Consider the following 18,853-nt stretch of genomic DNA (forward strand, 5'->3'; position numbering starts at 1 on the left):
CGAGTTTTATCTGGCAACCAACGACTGTAATTTTGATTGGAGTTTTGATCGCCGTTAATAAACGGTACCCGAGCGCATTGTTCAATACTTCACACGGCCACCATCTGGAGCAGATATGCGTGAGTACCACTATTTGTGGTTTGAAAATATTCCTCTGTGCTGTATATATCCCTCCTGACAAAAGCAACGATCCAGCCATAATTGACGCCCATATTGCCTCGGTCACTGAGCTGTGCAGTAAGAGATCGGCTAATGATACCATTCTCGTTTGTGGTGATTTTAATCAACCTCGCATCGTTTGGTCACAGGACAAAGCAATTCATACCAGTTCGTCTCAATTTTCTGCTGCTAGTGCTGCACTGATCGATGGCATGGATTTTTTAAACCTAAGCCAAGTGAACCAGCAGTTGAATCACCTCGACCGCATGCTCGATCTTATCTTTTGTCCTATCGAGCAAACATGTGTGGTCGATACTTGTGTTGCCCCACTTGTTCCCGTTGATCTGCATCATCCCCCGCTTGTTATATCATTGCCATCTGAGTCAAGAATGACGACACCGGTTTCGGCAGCGGACAGTATGAGAACTTTGAATTACCGTAAAATTAATTTCACGGCTCTTACTGAGTTTTTACAAAGTTTCGACTGGATGACTCTGTACGAAATCAATGACGTTGACGATCTAGCCAACTCGTTCAGTGAAACTTTATGCCAATGGTTAATACAAAATTTTCCACTAGTGAATAAGCCTGCTTCCCCTCCATGGGCTACTCCGCGACTACATGCACTAAAGCGTGTACGTAATGCTTGGCAGCGTAAATATCGAAAAACTAAAACAGTTGAGACTAAATGTAATTATAAACGATCCAGCACCGATTTTCGTCGAATGAACGCCTGTTTGTACAAAAGCTACGTAATGCGGGTACAAACAGACCTCCGCCGGAACCCTAAACAGTTTTGGAATTTTGTAAATTCGAAGCGAAAATGTTCACTAATCCCTTCTAATGTACACCTCGATGGCACTGAAGCAGCATGTTCCCCGGAGTCGTGTGAGTTGTTCGCTAAATTTTTCGCTTCTGTTTTCGCCGACAGCACTGCTTCCGAGTTGGATGCTGAAATTGCTCCTGCGGATGTACCGCTTGACCTAGTTGACCTAAGCACATTCGAAATCACTACCGATATGATAGTGACTGCTGCGAAACGACTTAAAACTTCGTTTTCTGTGGGGCCGGATGGTATCCCTGCAGTGGTTTATACCCGCTGTGCGGCCGTTTTAGCTGAACCTTTATGTCGCATATTCAATCGATCATTCGAACAAGGAAGTTTCCCGATGATTTGGAAGCAGTCTTACATGTTTCCTGTGTTTAAAAGTGGTGATCGACGAAACATAAGAAATTACCGGGGCATTACCAGTCTTTCCGCTTCGTCCAAATTGTTTGAAACTGTAGTGAGCTCAAGAATCCTCTCGTGTATGAAAAACTACATTTCCTGCGATCAACACGGATTTATGCCTGGACGTTCTGTCGCCACGAACCTTTTGGATTTTACTTGGACTTGTATATCGCATATGGAGCAGAAGGCACAGGTTGACGTAATCTATACGGATTTGAAAGCAGCTTTTGATCGGATTGATCACCGAATACTTTTACGGAAGCTCTCTCGACTTGGTGTGTCGCAACAATTCATTGACTGGCTACGATCCTACTTATGTGGTTGAATACTACGAGTAAAGCTAAGTTCCTGTTTATCCACAGAATTTACTAACACTTCTGGAGTACCACAAGGCAGTAATATGGGGCCGCTTCTTTTTCTTCTTTATTTTAACGACGTGGCATTGCTATTAGGAGCTGGGTGCAAGCTGGTTTACGCCGATGACTTAAAATTGTATTTGGCTGTGCGGTCCGTAGATGATTGTCGTGAATTACAGAGACTGCTGGATGTTTTTATTAATTGGTGTCGCAGAAATTGGCTCATAGTTAGTATTGCAAAATGCCAGGTCATGACATTCCATCGCACTGCGAAACCTATTCAGTTCGATTATGTGATTGATGGACACGTACTCAAAAGAGTTGATCACGTGAATGACCTCGGTGTCTTACTTGACGCTAAGCTAAATTTTAACTTGAACCGCTCATCTATTATTTCCAAGGCAACTCGACAGCTCGGTTTTATTAGTAAAATAGGACGTGAATTTAAGGATCCGTACTGTTTAAAGGCTTTATACTGCTCACTTGTTAGACCATTGTTGGAAAATGCGTGTTTGATTTGGTCTCCTTATCAACTTGCTTGGACTTTAAGGATCGAACGAGTACAAAAAAGGTTTATCCGGTTGACTTTGAAAAATCTTCCCTGGCGTGATCCTGCTAATCTCCCTCCGTATTCCGAGAGGTGTCGCCTTATTAATCTTGATACGCTTGAGCGACGCAGGAAAATTCAACAAGCCGTGTTCGTGGCCAAGGTTTTAAATGGCGACGTCGACTCCCCGAGAATCCTCTCTTTGCTGAACTTTCATGCACCGCAACGGTCACTTCGATCTGCTGGTTTACTTCAACCCAATGTACATCGCACTTTGTTCGGATATAATGAACCTGTCACTGCATGTGTTCGAGCTTTCGCTCCAGTAGAGGAGATCTTCGAGTTCGGCGAACCGTCACATAAATTTTTTCAGAAAGTGTACATGTCGAATATTTTATAATTGACCATATTGTTTAATAATAGGATTAATGTTTTATGTAATGACTAAGTTGGACCCAATGTATTATTCATTTAATTCTATGTTAGATATGAACTGTTTGTCGATTTGGTATTGACTCATTGTAACGTAAAATTTCATGTATATTTATCAAAAGATGATGGGGTTTTTATGCCTACATGAGGACAGCCTCAAATAGGCTTTTCCCCATCCACTAACTTTCATGGAGACCTATAAGGTCAGATGGAAATAGAATAATAAATAAATAAATAAATAAATAAATAAATAAATTAACTGCTTTATTGCAATGAACTTCTTGAAGGTCAATAAGCTTAGAGGGTGGAAAAATGAGATGATAACTAGCAGAGCAGAGCTATTATTTAAATCAAAACTAAACAAAACTTTATATGACGACTGGCCCCTTTCCTCAAGGTTTTTTGTTTTATACCAACCTTTCCTGTGTGAAAACCTGAGAGTGAAAACTAGCATGAACTGTATGCCAATCGTAGCAACCCTGTTGTGTAAAGAAAATATTTGGCAGCTTCATCATTGATTCACAGCAGCCAAGCAAGTAGGTATCTACTACAACTACAAACTACAACTACTCCGTAGCGGAGGAATTGGACATCTTGAAGCATTTCCTGTCATTTACAATAACCTCTCCTGGAAGCATCGAATGGCCGTCCGAAAGTGGTGTGTAGAAGACCAACAGCAGGGCGGCTCCATCGTTTTGTGCGTTGAGCAGGTAGGATAAGGGTATCTGTTAAATAATGGAGAGGTACCTGACCAAAATGAGCCCAGGTACTTTACGTATTGTATCCAAAAGGTAAGCGATAATGACAAATCTATCTCATACGCCAAGTTCCCGTATAGGATCCTTCTGAGGCGGTGTTGTTTGAATGTTCAAAAATAAATATAAAATCGGAGAAATTATCAACTATCAATGTTTTACAATCTATCTCTGTGTTCTGATGTGTACTTTCGATCAACAATTACAGTAACTGTTCGCTAAATGGGCGAAGAGCACTTTCCAGTTATCGAAATCGGCTCGGATTCGAAACAGCATGGCTATTGCTGCTTCGCGACAATTTTAAAAAAGATTTATATTTTTAAGTTGATCACCAGACAAAAATTCGTGTTGTTACTGTTTATGTTGTTTTCGATTCGTGTTGTTACTGTTTATGTTGCTATTAGATCCCAAACTAGAAGGCCAAACTAGAAAGTTGACCGCGAAATCAACATGGAGCAGCATCATCCTTTAATGTTCCCCATTTTGGTGCCCCCGTTCGTTTTGATCATTAACGTTTGTTGTCTTTTTAACTGGGGGAATCGTCCCAGTTAGCGAGCGCCCACTTAAAAAGAAGCCCAGTTAAAGCCCATTTAGCGAACAGTTACTTTAGTTTCACTGCAAAAGATGTGTGTAAATCGGTTGGGAGGAAAATTATTACTCAAATAAAAGACACAACACCATGTGTCTTTTTTGGCATTCAAAATCATTTGGTCTATGAAATCGTCAAAATACATCCAAAAATTATTTTGTTGTTGTAGAAGCAAAAAGAATTGCCAAAATATGGACTGACCCGCAGTTGTGCACCGCAAAATGTAGCATTCCTACCTACTACAATTATGAGTCACTTCGTTTAATGCACCGAGTGGAAATATTTTTTGTGATAAATATTCGCAAGTTTAAATCATTCCAATCGTAAAATTGAAATCGTTTTGTGAGAAGGGACGTATTTCCGTAAAAGTGATCCACAATTGTACTGCCGTTCCACGCATAATTGTCTCATGTTACATTTTGATCATTTTTACTTTTCATCACCAAACGTTGTTTTTTGACGTGAATTTCCAGGATAATACTTTAACAATAATTTTTTGTTCTATAAATGTTTAAAAAAATACCAAGTCTGTTTGTCCCATTGTTGAGTTTCCACGCATAACTATCCCGCTAAAGTAATCTCCACAATAAGTTGATTATATATCATTATTACGAAGCGTAAAGTTCAGAAATACTTAAAACTAGATATTAGGAACTTCTAGAGATGGCGGAGGGGAGGAAAGAGGTCTTCTTTCTTAAAGGGAGGGACATTATTTCAAAATACAATAGCTATCTTTCGAACAAACATTTTATGGAAATTCAACCATAAAGACGGAAAAAATGTTGAGCAAAAACATATCGAAAGCCTAAGAAACAAAAACAATTGCTTCTATTGTCGTAGGTACATCATTTCTTTGTAGGCGAAATTTCGTAGGAACTCAATTTATTTGCTGGAACAACTGCATGAAACATCGGAAGCAATGCTTGCTTACGTTCTGCGGTAATCGCTCGAGGAGATTTTTGAAACACAAGGTTTTGGTATAGTGTAAAATTGTTATCAGCGAACTTTTTTTTTGTTTCTTGGTAGGATGCCATTAATCAGGTTTTTGCCGTCCACGGAATCTGATGCGCTGATGAGACCTAATCCGTGAAGCTGTATTGTACTCTGGGACCAAGCGTCAAATATTTGTCACTTTTTGTTTTGTCAAAGATAAAACAGTGCGACAATTTTTTGCCTTGACTCCTATATAAGATTTTTTGATAAAGTTCGATGCAAAAATAAATTTTCCCGAATTTGAACATATTTTAACTTAAGGGGCAACAATGGCGCCATTTTGAATTATCGATTTCTGAGACTTTTTTACTCAGTATAAGATATAATTTGACTACCACTTTTAGATATTAGCGCATTACCATCAATGCTAAGACATACTCGATATTTTTCTTTTTTGTGAAACATACTAAAACCATGCCAAAACCGTTTTTGTAGAATCACCGTTTTGAGCTCAGTTTTTGTCCGATTTAAGATTTGTTTTTTCTTTCAAAAGATGGGTAAGAAGATGCTAATATGTGGACAAACTATTAGAATTTTGATATTTGGTCTTAAAACAAAATGGCGTCGAAAAAACATCGAAAATTTTCGATTTTCCAAAAATTCAAAATGGCAGCATTGTTGCCCCCTATGTTGAAATAAGTTCAAACTCGGGGAAATTTGGTTTTGCGTCAAAATACACAAAAAATTATGTATAGAAATCGAGGCAGAAAGAAAAGTCAATTTTTGTTGCACTGTGTAATTGTTTGTCACTCTCCAATTTTTTTCATGTGGCAAACACGGGCGAACAACAAAAAGAGTGTAATAAAGGCTTTAAATTCATCGTCACTGTCATCACTTCTGTATACTTGCAACATGGCCAACGCATTCATTTTCGGTTCTGAGCGAAATTTCCGGCAAATGAAACAAGTCGGCGCACACAATACACGACTTAAATGAAACAAACAAACTAAAACGTCATTTGCACGAGTTGGTGGTACAATGCGAAATTCACAGTGGGACTGTTATGCGTGGAATTCGCCAATTAATCCTATAATTTTAGGCATAAGAGTCCCACTGAACACACTTAGATAACATCACCGAGTACGGTAAAATGAATTACCGAGATTTCAACAGCTGAGATCTCGGTAAAAATCTCGGTAATACATCAAAGTACCGAGATTCTGTAAAATCAACAATTGACAACTTGTCAAACTTTAACGAAATTCTCGATTATATTTTACCGGGACTCGGAAATTTCAACTGTCGTATTATTACGAAAATTTCGGTAAAATTTACTGAAGTACGCATTTTGCGATTTCTCAGATAAATTCAGGAAATGATGAAAACGATTAATTATCCGTATAATTTTATTAATTATTTTGTCAAATGGTTCAACTTTTTACAGCATTGGTAGAAACCGGAGAGTTATGTTGCTTCCTGGAAATAAAACAACATCCATCACTGCAACTTCCATCCTGCGAAGCGAGTCGTTAACCTACAAAATTGAGTAAGGAAAGAATTAATTGTTTTCTTTTAGTATTATATTTGCAATTAACACAAACAAGATCTGGAACATAATTTTGTATACTTACTCAACATTTTAGGTTAATCTGAATATTACAGATTTCTCCGAAATGATGATTTACCGCGAAACCTGTTCCTTTTATATCTAAACCGAAACACGAACAAAACTGATAGTGAAGCTTTCGTTATTTTGACAGTTCTATTTTTCGGAATCTCGGTAAGAGGTTTTTTGGTTCAACGAGATCTCGGTTAAATGATGTCAAGCTTCCGAGATTCGGTATTTCAGTTTACTGAACTCGGAAATTTGCTGTTTTACGGGTTTTTTCGGCAAACAAATTTACGGTATTCCGGTAAACACATTCGGTTTCCGAAGTCTCAGTAATTTTTTCAAGGAACAACGGTAAACGAAAATGTTTTCAAGTAGTTCGGTATTTTACTTTACCGAGAAAACATTATGCAGTTAAGTGTGAACAATATTTTTCTGTAAACGACCGTAAATTAAAAATTAAAAATAAAATAAAAAATTTTTTATATGCCATTTCGCCTCAGATGACAAATACTTTTCAAATCATTAATCGCATTTTTCTCAGCTGTCCGTTTTGGAACATGGGACAGTTATGCGTGGAACGGCAGTGTAGCTGACCCATAATTGTGGAGGGGCTGTCAATGAACAAATTCAACCACTGACAGTTTCCGAAATGAAGAAAATCTGAGAGGAAAGAAGGTCAAACGCAATAAACTTGTGTTTGGAGCTATGAGGTGAAGCAAAGACTTAAGGCTACTGTAGAGTCCCCCGCAGGACTCTACCAGGACTTGTGATAAATTTCGCGACAAGATACACGCGGCACAAATCCTCTACGTGCGGTCAGAAGGACCACATGGAACCATTTTTTATTCCCGATTAAATAAATTATGGTTTACATGAACAACTTACATTCGAGCCCTAAAGTGTATTACGTGAGAGACAATTTACCTCGCGGAACCACAGCCTATCTTTGTTATCTTTAGATTTTGATTTAAGTTTCACTTATCTGCCCATAATTCAAAAATTGGCTAATATGCCATAGGCATCAAATTGAGAAAAACGCATTTGAACGTTTTTTGTCGGTACAACATATTTTGACTGTTCATGACAACTTTTTTATTGAGTATATCACCCTTCATATATGCTGGAACCTTGCCGTTGAGTTGAAACAGAGAAATCTGTAGAAAAAATCCCATCCGCCACGTATTTTTAACACAGTAGCCGTTTTTTCAATTATAAACGAAAGGTCAGTTGACAAAACGGTGTGCAATTCGGCTAATATCCATACGATGTGAATTATATCGTACTCGTTGGTGATGAAAATGGTTTTAAATTTAATAACACAACACGGAAGCACCAGTGAGGATGAAAAGGATGACGAGACAACTATTACGTGCAGCAATATAATAATATAACGAAAACATTATTAGTCATGATAATCTCACAATCCACTTTCCTATTTTTTCTCATCAAATCCAAAATGAAATCTGAATCTTCTCTTTATTAATATTACTCCTAATCAAAGAGCTGAATATATTTTTTTTGAATGTAAAGATTTATGACAGAAGGAAACAGTCACAGGTTTTGATCATTGGGTTTCGCAGTAAAACAAATAAATGCTTGTAGCATCAAATATTCTTCGTGAAAAGTCAAATTTGAGGCAAGGGCCTTACGATCACTCACCTGTCGCCAGTAACCACCAAGCTACAGCACACTTTCGAAAGTTAGAAGAAACACAGTTCAGTAATAATACACTGGTTCGTGAACATGTCACAGGTTCAAATTGGATATTGGATATTAGCCAAAATTGTTTCACGTTTACTGCCTTCCCAAATGCATTTTTTGACAATCGGCTGCCGTAGGGACCTTGTTTAGGGTGTGTACCATCACGAGAAACTGTTTTCTCGATTTTGGTAAAAATGGTATATTAGCCAATTTTTGAATTATGGGCAGTTATGTTTTCATTTGTTTAAAACTAAGAGTGGTTGAAATACCGAAATTATCGAGATCGTCAGGAAAATTGTCCAATTACAAACGCATTTAATTCAGCTTCATGCTGCAATCGATTAGAGATGTCTACCAAAAAGCGGAAAATTGTGGTTTTATGATCCTTATTATTGTACTATTGAAAAACTGATGGATGGAGCGCAAATAAATTTTTAAATCTTAGATGGTGACTTCTGGTTCCGGAAAATAGCAAAAAATGTTGTTATAGTTTTTTGTTAATTTACAGCTCCAGGGTACAGATTAATAAATATTCTATTTATAATCCGTTTTTTTTAAGGGGGGATTTGTTAGTAGCTTAAGTATTTATGATAAATATTAGTAAGTAATGAGTATGTGTGTCCAATCACAAATGGTGACTTCTCAACACTGTTAGAAATTTGTAATTTTAATTGTTAGGATTTGTTTGCTTTCGCAATTAGGACTTATCATTCGTAGGGATTTAAACCTACTTGTCAGAAAAGGGGAAGTAAACTTACAACTAACCTAATTGCTAACTTATTGGCTATAAAGAGAGCTTATCGTAGCAATTGAGGATTGCAACGATTTTTGTCGAAAATTGTTAATAATTTTATTTGACATAGCTTCTAATGGTTCAACACCAGTAAGTCTATGTAATTCGAGTGTACCAAACCAAGGAGGATGCTTCAAAATCATTTTAAGAATTTTATTCTGAATCCTTTGGAGCGTTTTCTTCCTTGTTGAACAGCAACTTGACCAGATCGGTACAGCATAAAGCATTGCTGGTCTAAAAATTTGTTTGTAAATCAAAAGTTTGTTCTTTAAACAAAGTTTAGAATTCCTGTTAATGAGAGGATATAAACATCTCGTATATTTGATGCACTTGGCTTGTATACTCTCAATGTGCTCTTTGAAAATAAGTTTTTTATCATAAACTAGTCCCAAGTACTTAACCTTGTCGGACCAACTTAAAATAACCCCATTCATCTTGACAACGTGATTATTGTTTGGCTTGAGGAAAGAAGCCCTAGGCTTATGCGGAAAAATTATCATTTGAGTTTTAGAAGCATTGGGAGAGATTTTCCACTTTTGCAAGAAAGAAGTAAAAATATATAAACTTTTCTGCAATCGACTGCATATGACACGAAGACTTTTTCCTTTTACGGAAATGCTTGTGTCATCGCAGAACAATGACTTTGTGCATCCTGGAGGCAAATCAGGAAGATCTGAAGTGAATATGTTGTACAGGACTGGACCCAAGACTGAACCTTGAGGCACACCTGCTCTGACAGGAAATCTATCAGATTTTGAATTCTGATAGACAACCTGCAGAGTTCGATCAGTAAGATAATTTTTTATGCATTTTATGAATGCCCATGGCAAAATCCAAACTGTTCATTTGCAAAAATTGAATTTTCGTTAATGTGTGACATCATTCTGTTAAGAATAATTCTCTCAAACAGTTTACTTATTGAAGAAAGCAAACTGATTGGTCGATAACTTGAAACTTCAGCTGGGTTCTTATCCGGTTTTAAAATGGGAGAAATTTTTGCATTTTTCCATAATTTGGGAAAATATGCAATTTTGAAGCAGCAATTGAAAATTTTCACTAAAAATTCCATTGTGCTCTCAGGGAGATGTTTGATTAGTATATTAAAGATTCCATCGTCACCAGGTGCTTTCATATTTTTGAAATTTTTAATAATTGATTTAATCTCATTCAAGTTAGTTTCAATTATTTCTGCAGGTAAAAAAATCTGGGAAGAAATTAAATCAAATTGATGTGTGACTTCATTTTCAATTGGACTCACAAAATTCAAATTTGAGTTATGAACACTCTCAAACTGCTGAGCAAGTCTTTGAGCTTTTTGTTCATTGGATACAAGAAAACGTTCACCATCTTTTAAAACTGGAAAAGGCTTTGAAGGTTTCTTAAGAATCTTCGACAGCTTCCAAAATGGTTTTGAATATGGTTTCAATTTTTCAACTTTAGTCTCAAAATTTTGATTTCTCAGAAGAGTAAATCTATGTTTAATCTCTTTCTGTAAATCTTTATAAATAGTTTAAAAAACAGGGTCACGAGAACGTTGATATTGACGTCTGCGGACATTTTTCAAACGAATTAGAAGTTGAAGATTTTCGTCAATTATTGATGAATCAAATTTCACTTGAGCCTTTGGAACAGAATAATTCCTGGCATCAACAATTGCACATTTTAATGCTTCCAAAGCGGAATCAATATTCACTTCGTTTTGCAAATCAAGCTCATTATTGAAATTTCTCTCAATATGAGTTTTGTATCTTTCCCAATTAGCCTTGTTATAATTAAAAACAGAGCTCATAGGGTTTAAAACTGATTCATGTGATAAAGAAAAAGTTATTGGAAGATGGTCAGAATCAAAGTCAGCATGTGTGATCAAATCACTACATACATGACTTTGATCTGTCAGCACCAAATCAATTGTTGAAGGGTTTCTTACAGAAGAAAAGCATGTAGGACTATTCGGAGACACAATAGAATAGTATCCTGGAGAACAATCATTGAATAAAATTTTGCCATTGGAAATACATTGAGAATTATTCCATGAACGATGTTTAGCGTTAAAATCGCCGGTTATGAAAAATTTCGAACGATTTCTGGTGAGTTTTTGTAAATCACCTTTAAAATAATTTTTGAGCTCGCGTGTGCATTGAAATGGTAAATATGCTGCGGCAATAAATAAAATCCCAAGTTCAGTTTGAACTTCAATTCCCAAAGTTTCAATAACTTTCGTCTCAAGATGGGGAAGAGCACGATGTGTGATTCGGCGATGAATAACAATTGCAACTCCACCGCCGGAACCCTGAATCCTATCATATCTATGAACCACGTAATTGGGATCATATTTTAATTTTATGTTAGGTTTCAAAAATGTTTCAGTAATAATTGCAATATGCACATTATTTACTGTTAAAAAATTAAAAAGCTCATTCTCATTGGCCTTCAATGAGCGAGCATTCCAATTTAATATTTTAATTGTTTTATTTAAAATCATTGCTAAATTTTAAATTAGAAACAATTTTAATAGTAAAATTTGTGCCTATTTGAATGGCTTCAAACATTGATTTTGTCTGCAACATGGCGTTCATAAGATCGAACATTGCCTGTTGCAAAAAAGAAAGTTTACCTGCCGTAATAGGCCCCAGGCAGTTGACATTAGAAAAAAATTTTCGGCAGCAATATTAGCTGGAGTAATAGGTGTACAATTATTTTCTAGCGTGTTTTGCTTACCCATATTAACGGTCATTTTCGAACTACCAACACTAGGCGGTATAATGTTCGAACTACCTGTAACCTGTGCATAAGTTAAACGGGTATGCAAAGGAGTAGGTAAACTATGCGTCACTGGTACGCTTGGAGAATTTTGTTTTGAAGTTGGTTTTAATTGAGAAATTGAATTTTGTTTACCTTGCCTTGCCTTAACAATTGCTAAACGGACTGGGCATTGATAAAAATTTGACATATGGTTGCCGTTACAATTCGCACAGCGAAAATTTTTACTCTCTTTCACAGGACATGTGTCCTTTTTGTGAGAAGAGTCTCCACAATTAAGACATTTTTGGTCCATGTTACAGAATTTGGAACCATGGCCATAACGTTGGCAAGTACGGCATTGGGTGATATGCTTTTCACCTCCGCCATACTTCCTATAAATTTCCCACTTTACACGCACATTATACAAAGCATGTGCTTTTTCAAAAAATTTTAAGTTGTTAACCTCATTGCGGTTAAAATGAATTAAATAATTAACAAGGGAAATTCCAGTTCTCTGACTGTTTTCGGCTCGTGATTTTTTTTTCATTAGAATTACTTGGGTAAGGGCTATGCCAAGTAATTCTGTTAAAGTAAGTTTGATCTCATCAACGGTTTGATCGTTGGTGAGACCTTTCAAGACAACCTTGAACGGCTTGGCGTTCTTGGTGTCATATGTAAAAAATTTGTACATCTTGTCAGTTAAATACTGAACAAGACGATCACGACCCTTTACTGAGTCGGCTAATAAGCGACATTCACCTCTACGGCCAACTTGATAGGTAACTTTAACGTCAGAAACAAACGTTGAAAGTTCCTTTTTGAATATATTTAATTCAGAAGAAATAGTTACCACAATAGGTGGAACTTTCTCCCTTTTTAAAGATTTTATGTTTTGTATAGTTTCATTATTGGTAACTTCCATTTCACCAGCTTCATGCTCAAGCAAAATATCAAAAGGATTGTCACTACAGACACTCGATGTGTCAGAAAGAGATGCCTCTCTTTTCCTCCCCGCAGCGATGCGAGGTTTCTTTTTCCGTCCAGCCATTTCAGGTGATACGAAAATAGTTAAAAAAAATGTTAAATTCAAAAGTAGGTAGCCTGAGAAAGACTGATGGGAAATAACTTTCAGGTAGTCTTTAAAAGACACACTGACAAAACACAAACTTTGAAGCTATAGGCAGTCAAAGACCAGTCCACAAGCAACCGAAAATACGTCTGATCTGTAGGACAGTTCAAGACGCACTGATTATTAATAATCCGTTTTTTTGTCCGTTTGAGTATCACCAACAAGAGGTTACGGGCACCCCTAAAGCAGCTGCGAATGGAAGTGCCTAGTTTTCCGGCAGACCTTTGTTGCACCAAAAGATGTTCCTGAATCCGAACACGAATATGATGGCTCAGATGATGATGCTAAGGATTCGGAAGAGGACGAACCAGCCGAGAAGCAAAGTGAGCAGCCCGACGCGCTCCTTTCACCGCTAGAAGACACAGGTTTCCCGCTTAGTTCCTTCAAATGGTGTGTTAATGTGTGTCCAAGAGAATCCAATGTGAACTCTTATGGCTGTGATATTGGCGCTCGCGAAAAAATAATACTGAAGGAAAGTTCCAGACTGAAATGGTTTGTTCAAATCTTCTTGCTGTAAATCGAACTTGTGATTGAATTGAATTTTGGATCTATTTATATGGTTTGATTTACACCTCCCGCTAAAACTGTGATTCAGCCTTTCGTGCCCTTCGAAATTCGGCCTTTCATGATTCTGCCTTTCGTGCTTCTGCCTCTTGTGATTCTGCCTTCTGTGGCGAACCCGCTGCATAAGTCGCACTGCAGCAATCATCGTCATCCGTATTGTCATTTGCCTGACCGATTGTGGCGAGCTGCAACATTTCCTTGGAATGCGGATCGACTACAACCATACTAAGGGACTCTTGAGACTGTCGCAATAAACCAATATCGTGGACGTTTTTCATAGTTTTGGCATAAGCAAAGGCAATACGAGTAGGACTGCCACCTGGAGGACCCAATGCAGGCGAACCGTTCCGAGAGCTATCCTGCTGCCCTGTGGGGTATCTTGGTCAATTCCAGCAGCAGTCTTCAACCGTACTTTGGAATGCGAGTTGTACAATACCTGAACGGGACCAAATCATTGAGTCTCAGTTATAAGAGTAGCAAAAGCAATCGTCGACTATACTGATGTCATCTTGGCGGCCAACCTTCAGCACGGAAAGTCGGTGAGCGGATTTATCTTTACGCTTAATGGTGCACCGTATCCTAGAGTAGCAAAAAGCAGTCCACCGTGTTGCTATCGTCAAGCGAAGCCAAATATGTCGCTTTCAGCGCTACAGCAACCAAGGCGGTATGGATCAACGGCGTCCTAGAGGATCTTCGTGTGACTGCCAATCCTGTGACAAAATATGGTGATGGATGCGCCTGCATGGCCAAGAACCTGGAATGTAAGAGGACGAAACGCATTGACGTGAAACATCACTCCATCCGGGATCTAGTGGGAATCCACATTCCTGAATATCAACCCAATCGGAATCCATGACAAACTGGCGAATCAATTCAAGAAATCGACCATTGGCAATATGCAACAAGCAACAGTTGCACTGTTGGTATTTGCTTCCATCCGACACGCGAACGGTAGATTTCGGCGGAAGTAAAGCTTAATAAGCAGTTATCCAACAAAATTGTTTGTTGGAATCTTCTGTCTTCGTTCATTTTTCGCCCACTCGTAAAATTACACGCACTCTTGTAAATATACATGCATTGTCTACTTGACTTTAAAAATGTATTCGGAAGGCAAAAATGGTATTAGTTGGCAATGTAAACTCTGCGGGAAACTGCGTAACCGCAAGGTTACACAGTCTGCTTTGACAAGCGGATGATCGTGGATTCTAGTTATAGTGGAATCAGAGCTATTAGATGTCAAAGGCGCCATGCATAAGGCGCAATTCTCAGGCTCCCCACTTACCCTTTCCTCTCGTTAAATGTTATAATACTGTGTCTTACTCTTGACAAAATAAGTCTCTCTTATAATACAACTGGTCAGAAGAGCACATACTTGAAACTTTTCCAGGAAATATCAATTGGCAATACTTGGTAGAAGCTTAGATTATTGAAACATAGATATCCAACTAAACCAACAATACGGGCAACAAAAATGTGGCGCCCCTTCGAGTATGATGGCGGTTGGGTGAACTACATTTAATGAGCACACACAGAAAAATATTAAGGTAATTGCTATCTTTTTAGGCTTGGTCAGATTTGTGCGGTGTTTTTAACAGACTAATCTATATGGTCTAGATAATAACAATAATTTATTACAACAGGACTAAAATAAATGTCAATGTGTGAGATGACCATGACATAAATTATTTATTTTGATGATAGTATGACCAATCGTTCATAGTCGTTTAAACAATATGTTTTTAAGCATAACCAAAGATGACTAGTACACAATACGTTCCTCTTGCAGTATGCAGCGGACACGAGTTTCGCTACGCGTGAACGAAAATTGAACTAATTTGTATACTGTTAATTTGGTGATGACGACAAGGTGGTGAAAGGTGAAGCATGTTTTTCAATATCATTGTATGGTCCTATCATCTAATTTTCAATATCCTTATACGATATTGCCATCTTGTTTTTGTTTTCATCTAGCGGATTGAGCATGATAAATCGATTTTGCCAATAATCACAGTTTTAAGGTCATCAGATGGCACCGTTATAAAGGTGTTGCAAGCAAAATGTATGAAGTCAGGTATCTTGCTCTAGTCATCATTAGCATAACTCATTTGTTGTTTGTATCAATTTTAATAGTCGATTGAGAACCAAATCATCTAGATTATATTGTAAAGCCGATTGAAAACCGCCGTACAAATCTGATTGAAAGTAACATGATATTTTTCTGGGTGTGAGAATCTGGTCAAGCTCACTACTGAAATGATAAGGAATACCATGATATTTTTCCGAGTGGATATGCTTTAGTTCACCCAACGGCCTACAGATGGCAAGTTCAGAGTGTTGCCTTGAGATTATATGCAGCGAAGCTCAACTTGGATATCTATGTCTCTTTAATCTATGGTAGAAGGGACAACGCTGGTATACTAGAGCAGTTAGTGTAATAGGAAGGGTACAAGCACGGATAAATAATAAGCATATCATTTACTCTCAATAGTGGTATTGTTAACAATAGAAGTGCGGCATACAGCAGACACTCAGGCAAAATCACAATAGATCAACATCTTTGGTCGCAGTTACATGCTCATACAGGAAAAAATCCGTTTGATTTGTTATTGTCTTCACAATTACTGTAATGACATACTTGCAGCCTTGGAACTCACCTACACTTAACTTCCTGAACGAAATCCACCATTGGCAGTTTCGGAAATGGTGAAGATTTGAGAGAAAAAAGGATAAAATGCACTCACGAAAACAACCCACACTGATATGCTCTTTATTACTATTTGCAAATGTTTCATTGACGATTCTTCGCCAGCAGTTTATTGATTAAGACTTTCTTCATTTTCTCCATCTCACTGCCCGTCATCTTGGCGGGGGTTGTTTTTCTGTTCAGCACCCGCGTGGTAGTTGAACGAATCGGTTTTGCGGTCGTCGTTTCCGCACGTAGCAAAGGTTCCGCCGGAATCCACCGTTGTGGGACAGGTAGTGCCTCCGTTGGTTTAGGAGCTCCGCAGTACATTATGTTTATCAGTAGTGCATCGTACTTCGTTAGAGTGTCTCCCTGACCAAAGAGACCTTCCCAGGGAACCTTCGCTTTCATCGTCTCCAGTTTGCTCGGTTTGACCGAGAATGCGTACTGCGAGTAGTGCATGATGCTTCCGATGTCGTACGGGATGCTAAAGTTGGTTACCTCATCGTCCTCAGGCAGCTGGAAGTTATAGTAGATGGAGGGATCGGGAATCATGTTATCGTAGATCACTTCAATGAACTCGTCCCGATCCAGCCGGTTGTGCTCGTGAAAGAAACCAAGTGCATGCATCAGCTCGTGTATTGGAGTTGTAAGGGCATCCGCACAGCCCTGCTGAAGGTTTACCAACGTTTTGCCGACTCCCCGACCAACGTCGGCCCAACAACCGTAAGCGCTGTTGTCGATGGAGGCGTACGATTTCTCATTGGTACGCTCCTTAAATCGCACGCAAGTGTACTTTTCGAATTCCTTCATCGCTCCGAGGATGAAAGAGCGCTCACTTTTATCTGATTACCAGCAATGAGAAAAAAAAACATATTCCAGTAACAGACGATCAACGTTAACGCAAACTTACTAAAATGGCCGTCAAATTTGTAGATTAGGGTAGCATTCGGCCAACGGAAAAAATTCGACATGTTTCCCTTCAGACCGTTTCGTAGCTTGGGCAGCGGCAGTCGCATGTCGCTTTCCACCAAATTTCCCAGCTCCCAGGGTTGAATGCCACTTGAGCGGTTTAAGTTTCTTATTAACTCATCTGAAATTGACACACGTGTTGCACTACTAACACTTTCTCAACCGCACTAATCAAAGTTACCTATGCTGGGATCGATGGTGCGATACAGTGAGGTTCCATAGTGGGCAAAGGGATCAGCCGGCGCCAACTTGGATGCAGCTTGGGCGATGATCAAAGTCGTCAATGCAATCGATGCGTACATGATCAACGAGTGAACTGAAGAGGATGGAGTGTTATCGTGCAAATAAACTGTCGCCTGGTGCTTTTTCAAGGCTGAATTGCGATCAATGGTGATCATTGTTAGAGGTATTGAAATTGAACGTTTACACGCAATAAAGAAAGTTTATTGATAAAACATCGAATTCGCTTAGTTTATTTCGTTGGCCAAGCGTGACTGTGGTTGTGAGGGGACTTTTTGGCACCATGGTTGGCAGCCGGCCGGGATCGCGGCTGTACATGTCGACAGTGTAGTGCATTATACTTTCGAAGTCGTACGGTAGGGGGAACAAAAATTTGTTCCAGGGATGGATGATTTCGTAGTTGAACAGAAATTCCGGTCGAGGAAGCACGTTCTCGTATAGCACATCAATGTAAAGATCGCGGTCCGGACGGGTATGCTGATGCAGGAATCCTAGTGTGTGCATCAGCTCGTGTAGGATTGTTCCGAGTGAGAAACATTCGGGGCCGAAATTTAGTTGCTGTAAATAAAATGAGGATACTGTTCATTTTGGAACAGCTATCGAAGTCCAAAGCCTTAGATACCGTTTTATGGGATTTATGGCCAGTATCGGACCAACAACCGCTTGATTCCGAGGTGATTTCAACATAATCAGACTGATTCTCAGATTTCACTAAAAATTGCACGCATGAAACAGACGAAATAATATTCATAGCCTGCTTGATAGCACGTTTCTGTTCTTGCGCTAAAAATAATCAAAATAAAATTACCAAACCTAACCATGAAAACGATAAATTTTTCTTACAAAAACTTCCTTCAAAATGATAGTAAACAGTTGCGTTTGGCCATCGGTACTCAGTTGGAAGAAAGTTGCGTATAACATTGCCATACTTTTTCGATTTAAACTGTCCGGTTGTTCCTCCGGTTGACTCTAAAAATGCATCCAACAATCAACTACCGGCATCCAGGTATAGCTTTTTCCTTAGCAAAATTACCATTTTCATTCACAGCACAAAACTGGAAAGCAATCAAAGCTGCAACAAGCGGGCGCATTCCGGGGCAAAAAACTTTTCATTTCTGTTCTCGACAAGAAAGTTCCGTTTATCAACCGAGTGACAATTACACGACCGAATACAGATCCAAAACTTGTCCGGTCCGAGGGTCGGTCTGTTCTGTTTCGACGCATTGGCCCGTGTTTAGCATCAAATTGCCAGCCATCCACAGCAGCTAGGGTTTCCTCAATCTACTATTTACACCTAGCCACTGTATTAGACATAATACATTTAGAGCATCAGAAATAAAAAAAAAAAAAACAGTTGCAAAACGGAAAAACGAACAAACGGATCCCTTTTTAGCGTTCGGACGGTTTAATTTACC

At 38.5% G+C, this 18,853-nt stretch overlaps 2 protein-coding genes across 2 annotated transcripts; both read right to left on the reverse strand.

Annotated features, from left to right (window-relative positions):
- Positions 1–16,311: 16,311 nt before the first annotated feature.
- On the reverse strand, positions 16,312–17,515 carry LOC129731792 (hatching enzyme 1.2-like). The gene is made up of 3 exons (XM_055692100.1): positions 17,380–17,515; positions 17,140–17,319; positions 16,312–17,071 (listed from the first exon to the last, which is right to left on the reverse strand). The coding sequence occupies exons 1-3, from the start codon at positions 17,498–17,500 to the stop codon at positions 16,332–16,334; spliced, it is 1,041 nt and encodes a 346-aa protein (XP_055548075.1). The 5' UTR covers positions 17,501–17,515; the 3' UTR covers positions 16,312–16,331.
- Positions 17,516–17,620: 105 nt separating this feature from the next.
- LOC129732710 (astacin-like metalloprotease toxin 2) lies at positions 17,621–18,649 on the reverse strand. Its single transcript, XM_055693836.1, has 4 exons — positions 18,472–18,649; positions 18,282–18,407; positions 18,061–18,221; positions 17,621–17,996 (listed from the first exon to the last, which is right to left on the reverse strand). Exons 1-4 carry the CDS (start codon positions 18,527–18,529, stop codon positions 17,622–17,624), a joined length of 720 nt encoding a protein of 239 aa, XP_055549811.1. The 5' UTR covers positions 18,530–18,649; the 3' UTR covers position 17,621.
- Between the last annotated feature and the right edge of the window lie 204 nt (positions 18,650–18,853).

The sequence above is a fragment of the Wyeomyia smithii genome, chromosome 3 (genome assembly GCF_029784165.1).
Source record: "Wyeomyia smithii strain HCP4-BCI-WySm-NY-G18 chromosome 3, ASM2978416v1, whole genome shotgun sequence".
Taxonomy (NCBI): Eukaryota; Metazoa; Arthropoda; class Insecta; order Diptera; family Culicidae; genus Wyeomyia; species Wyeomyia smithii.

What these genes read in the sequence shown, in the direction of transcription:
- LOC129732710 (XM_055693836.1), bottom strand. Translation starts at nt 18,529, where the DNA reads ATGCGCCCGCTTGTTGCAGCTTTGATTGCTTTCCAGTTTTGTGCTGTG. An exon ending in TTGTGCTGTGAATGAAAATG is followed by an intron (nt 18,408 to 18,471) that starts GTAATTTTGCTA and finishes ATGCATTTTTAG; the next exon opens with AGTCAACCGGAGGAACAACC. An exon ending in TCATTTTGAAGGAAGTTTTT is followed by an intron (nt 18,222 to 18,281) that starts GTAAGAAAAATT and finishes GATTATTTTTAG; the next exon opens with CGCAAGAACAGAAACGTGCT.
- LOC129731792 (XM_055692100.1), bottom strand. Translation starts at nt 17,500, where the DNA reads ATGTACGCATCGATTGCATTGACGACTTTGATCATCGCCCAAGCTGCA. An exon ending in CACCATCGATCCCAGCATAG is followed by an intron (nt 17,320 to 17,379) that starts GTAACTTTGATT and finishes TGTCAATTTCAG; the next exon opens with ATGAGTTAATAAGAAACTTA. An exon ending in CAAATTTGACGGCCATTTTA is followed by an intron (nt 17,072 to 17,139) that starts GTAAGTTTGCGT and finishes GCTGGTAATCAG; the next exon opens with ATAAAAGTGAGCGCTCTTTC.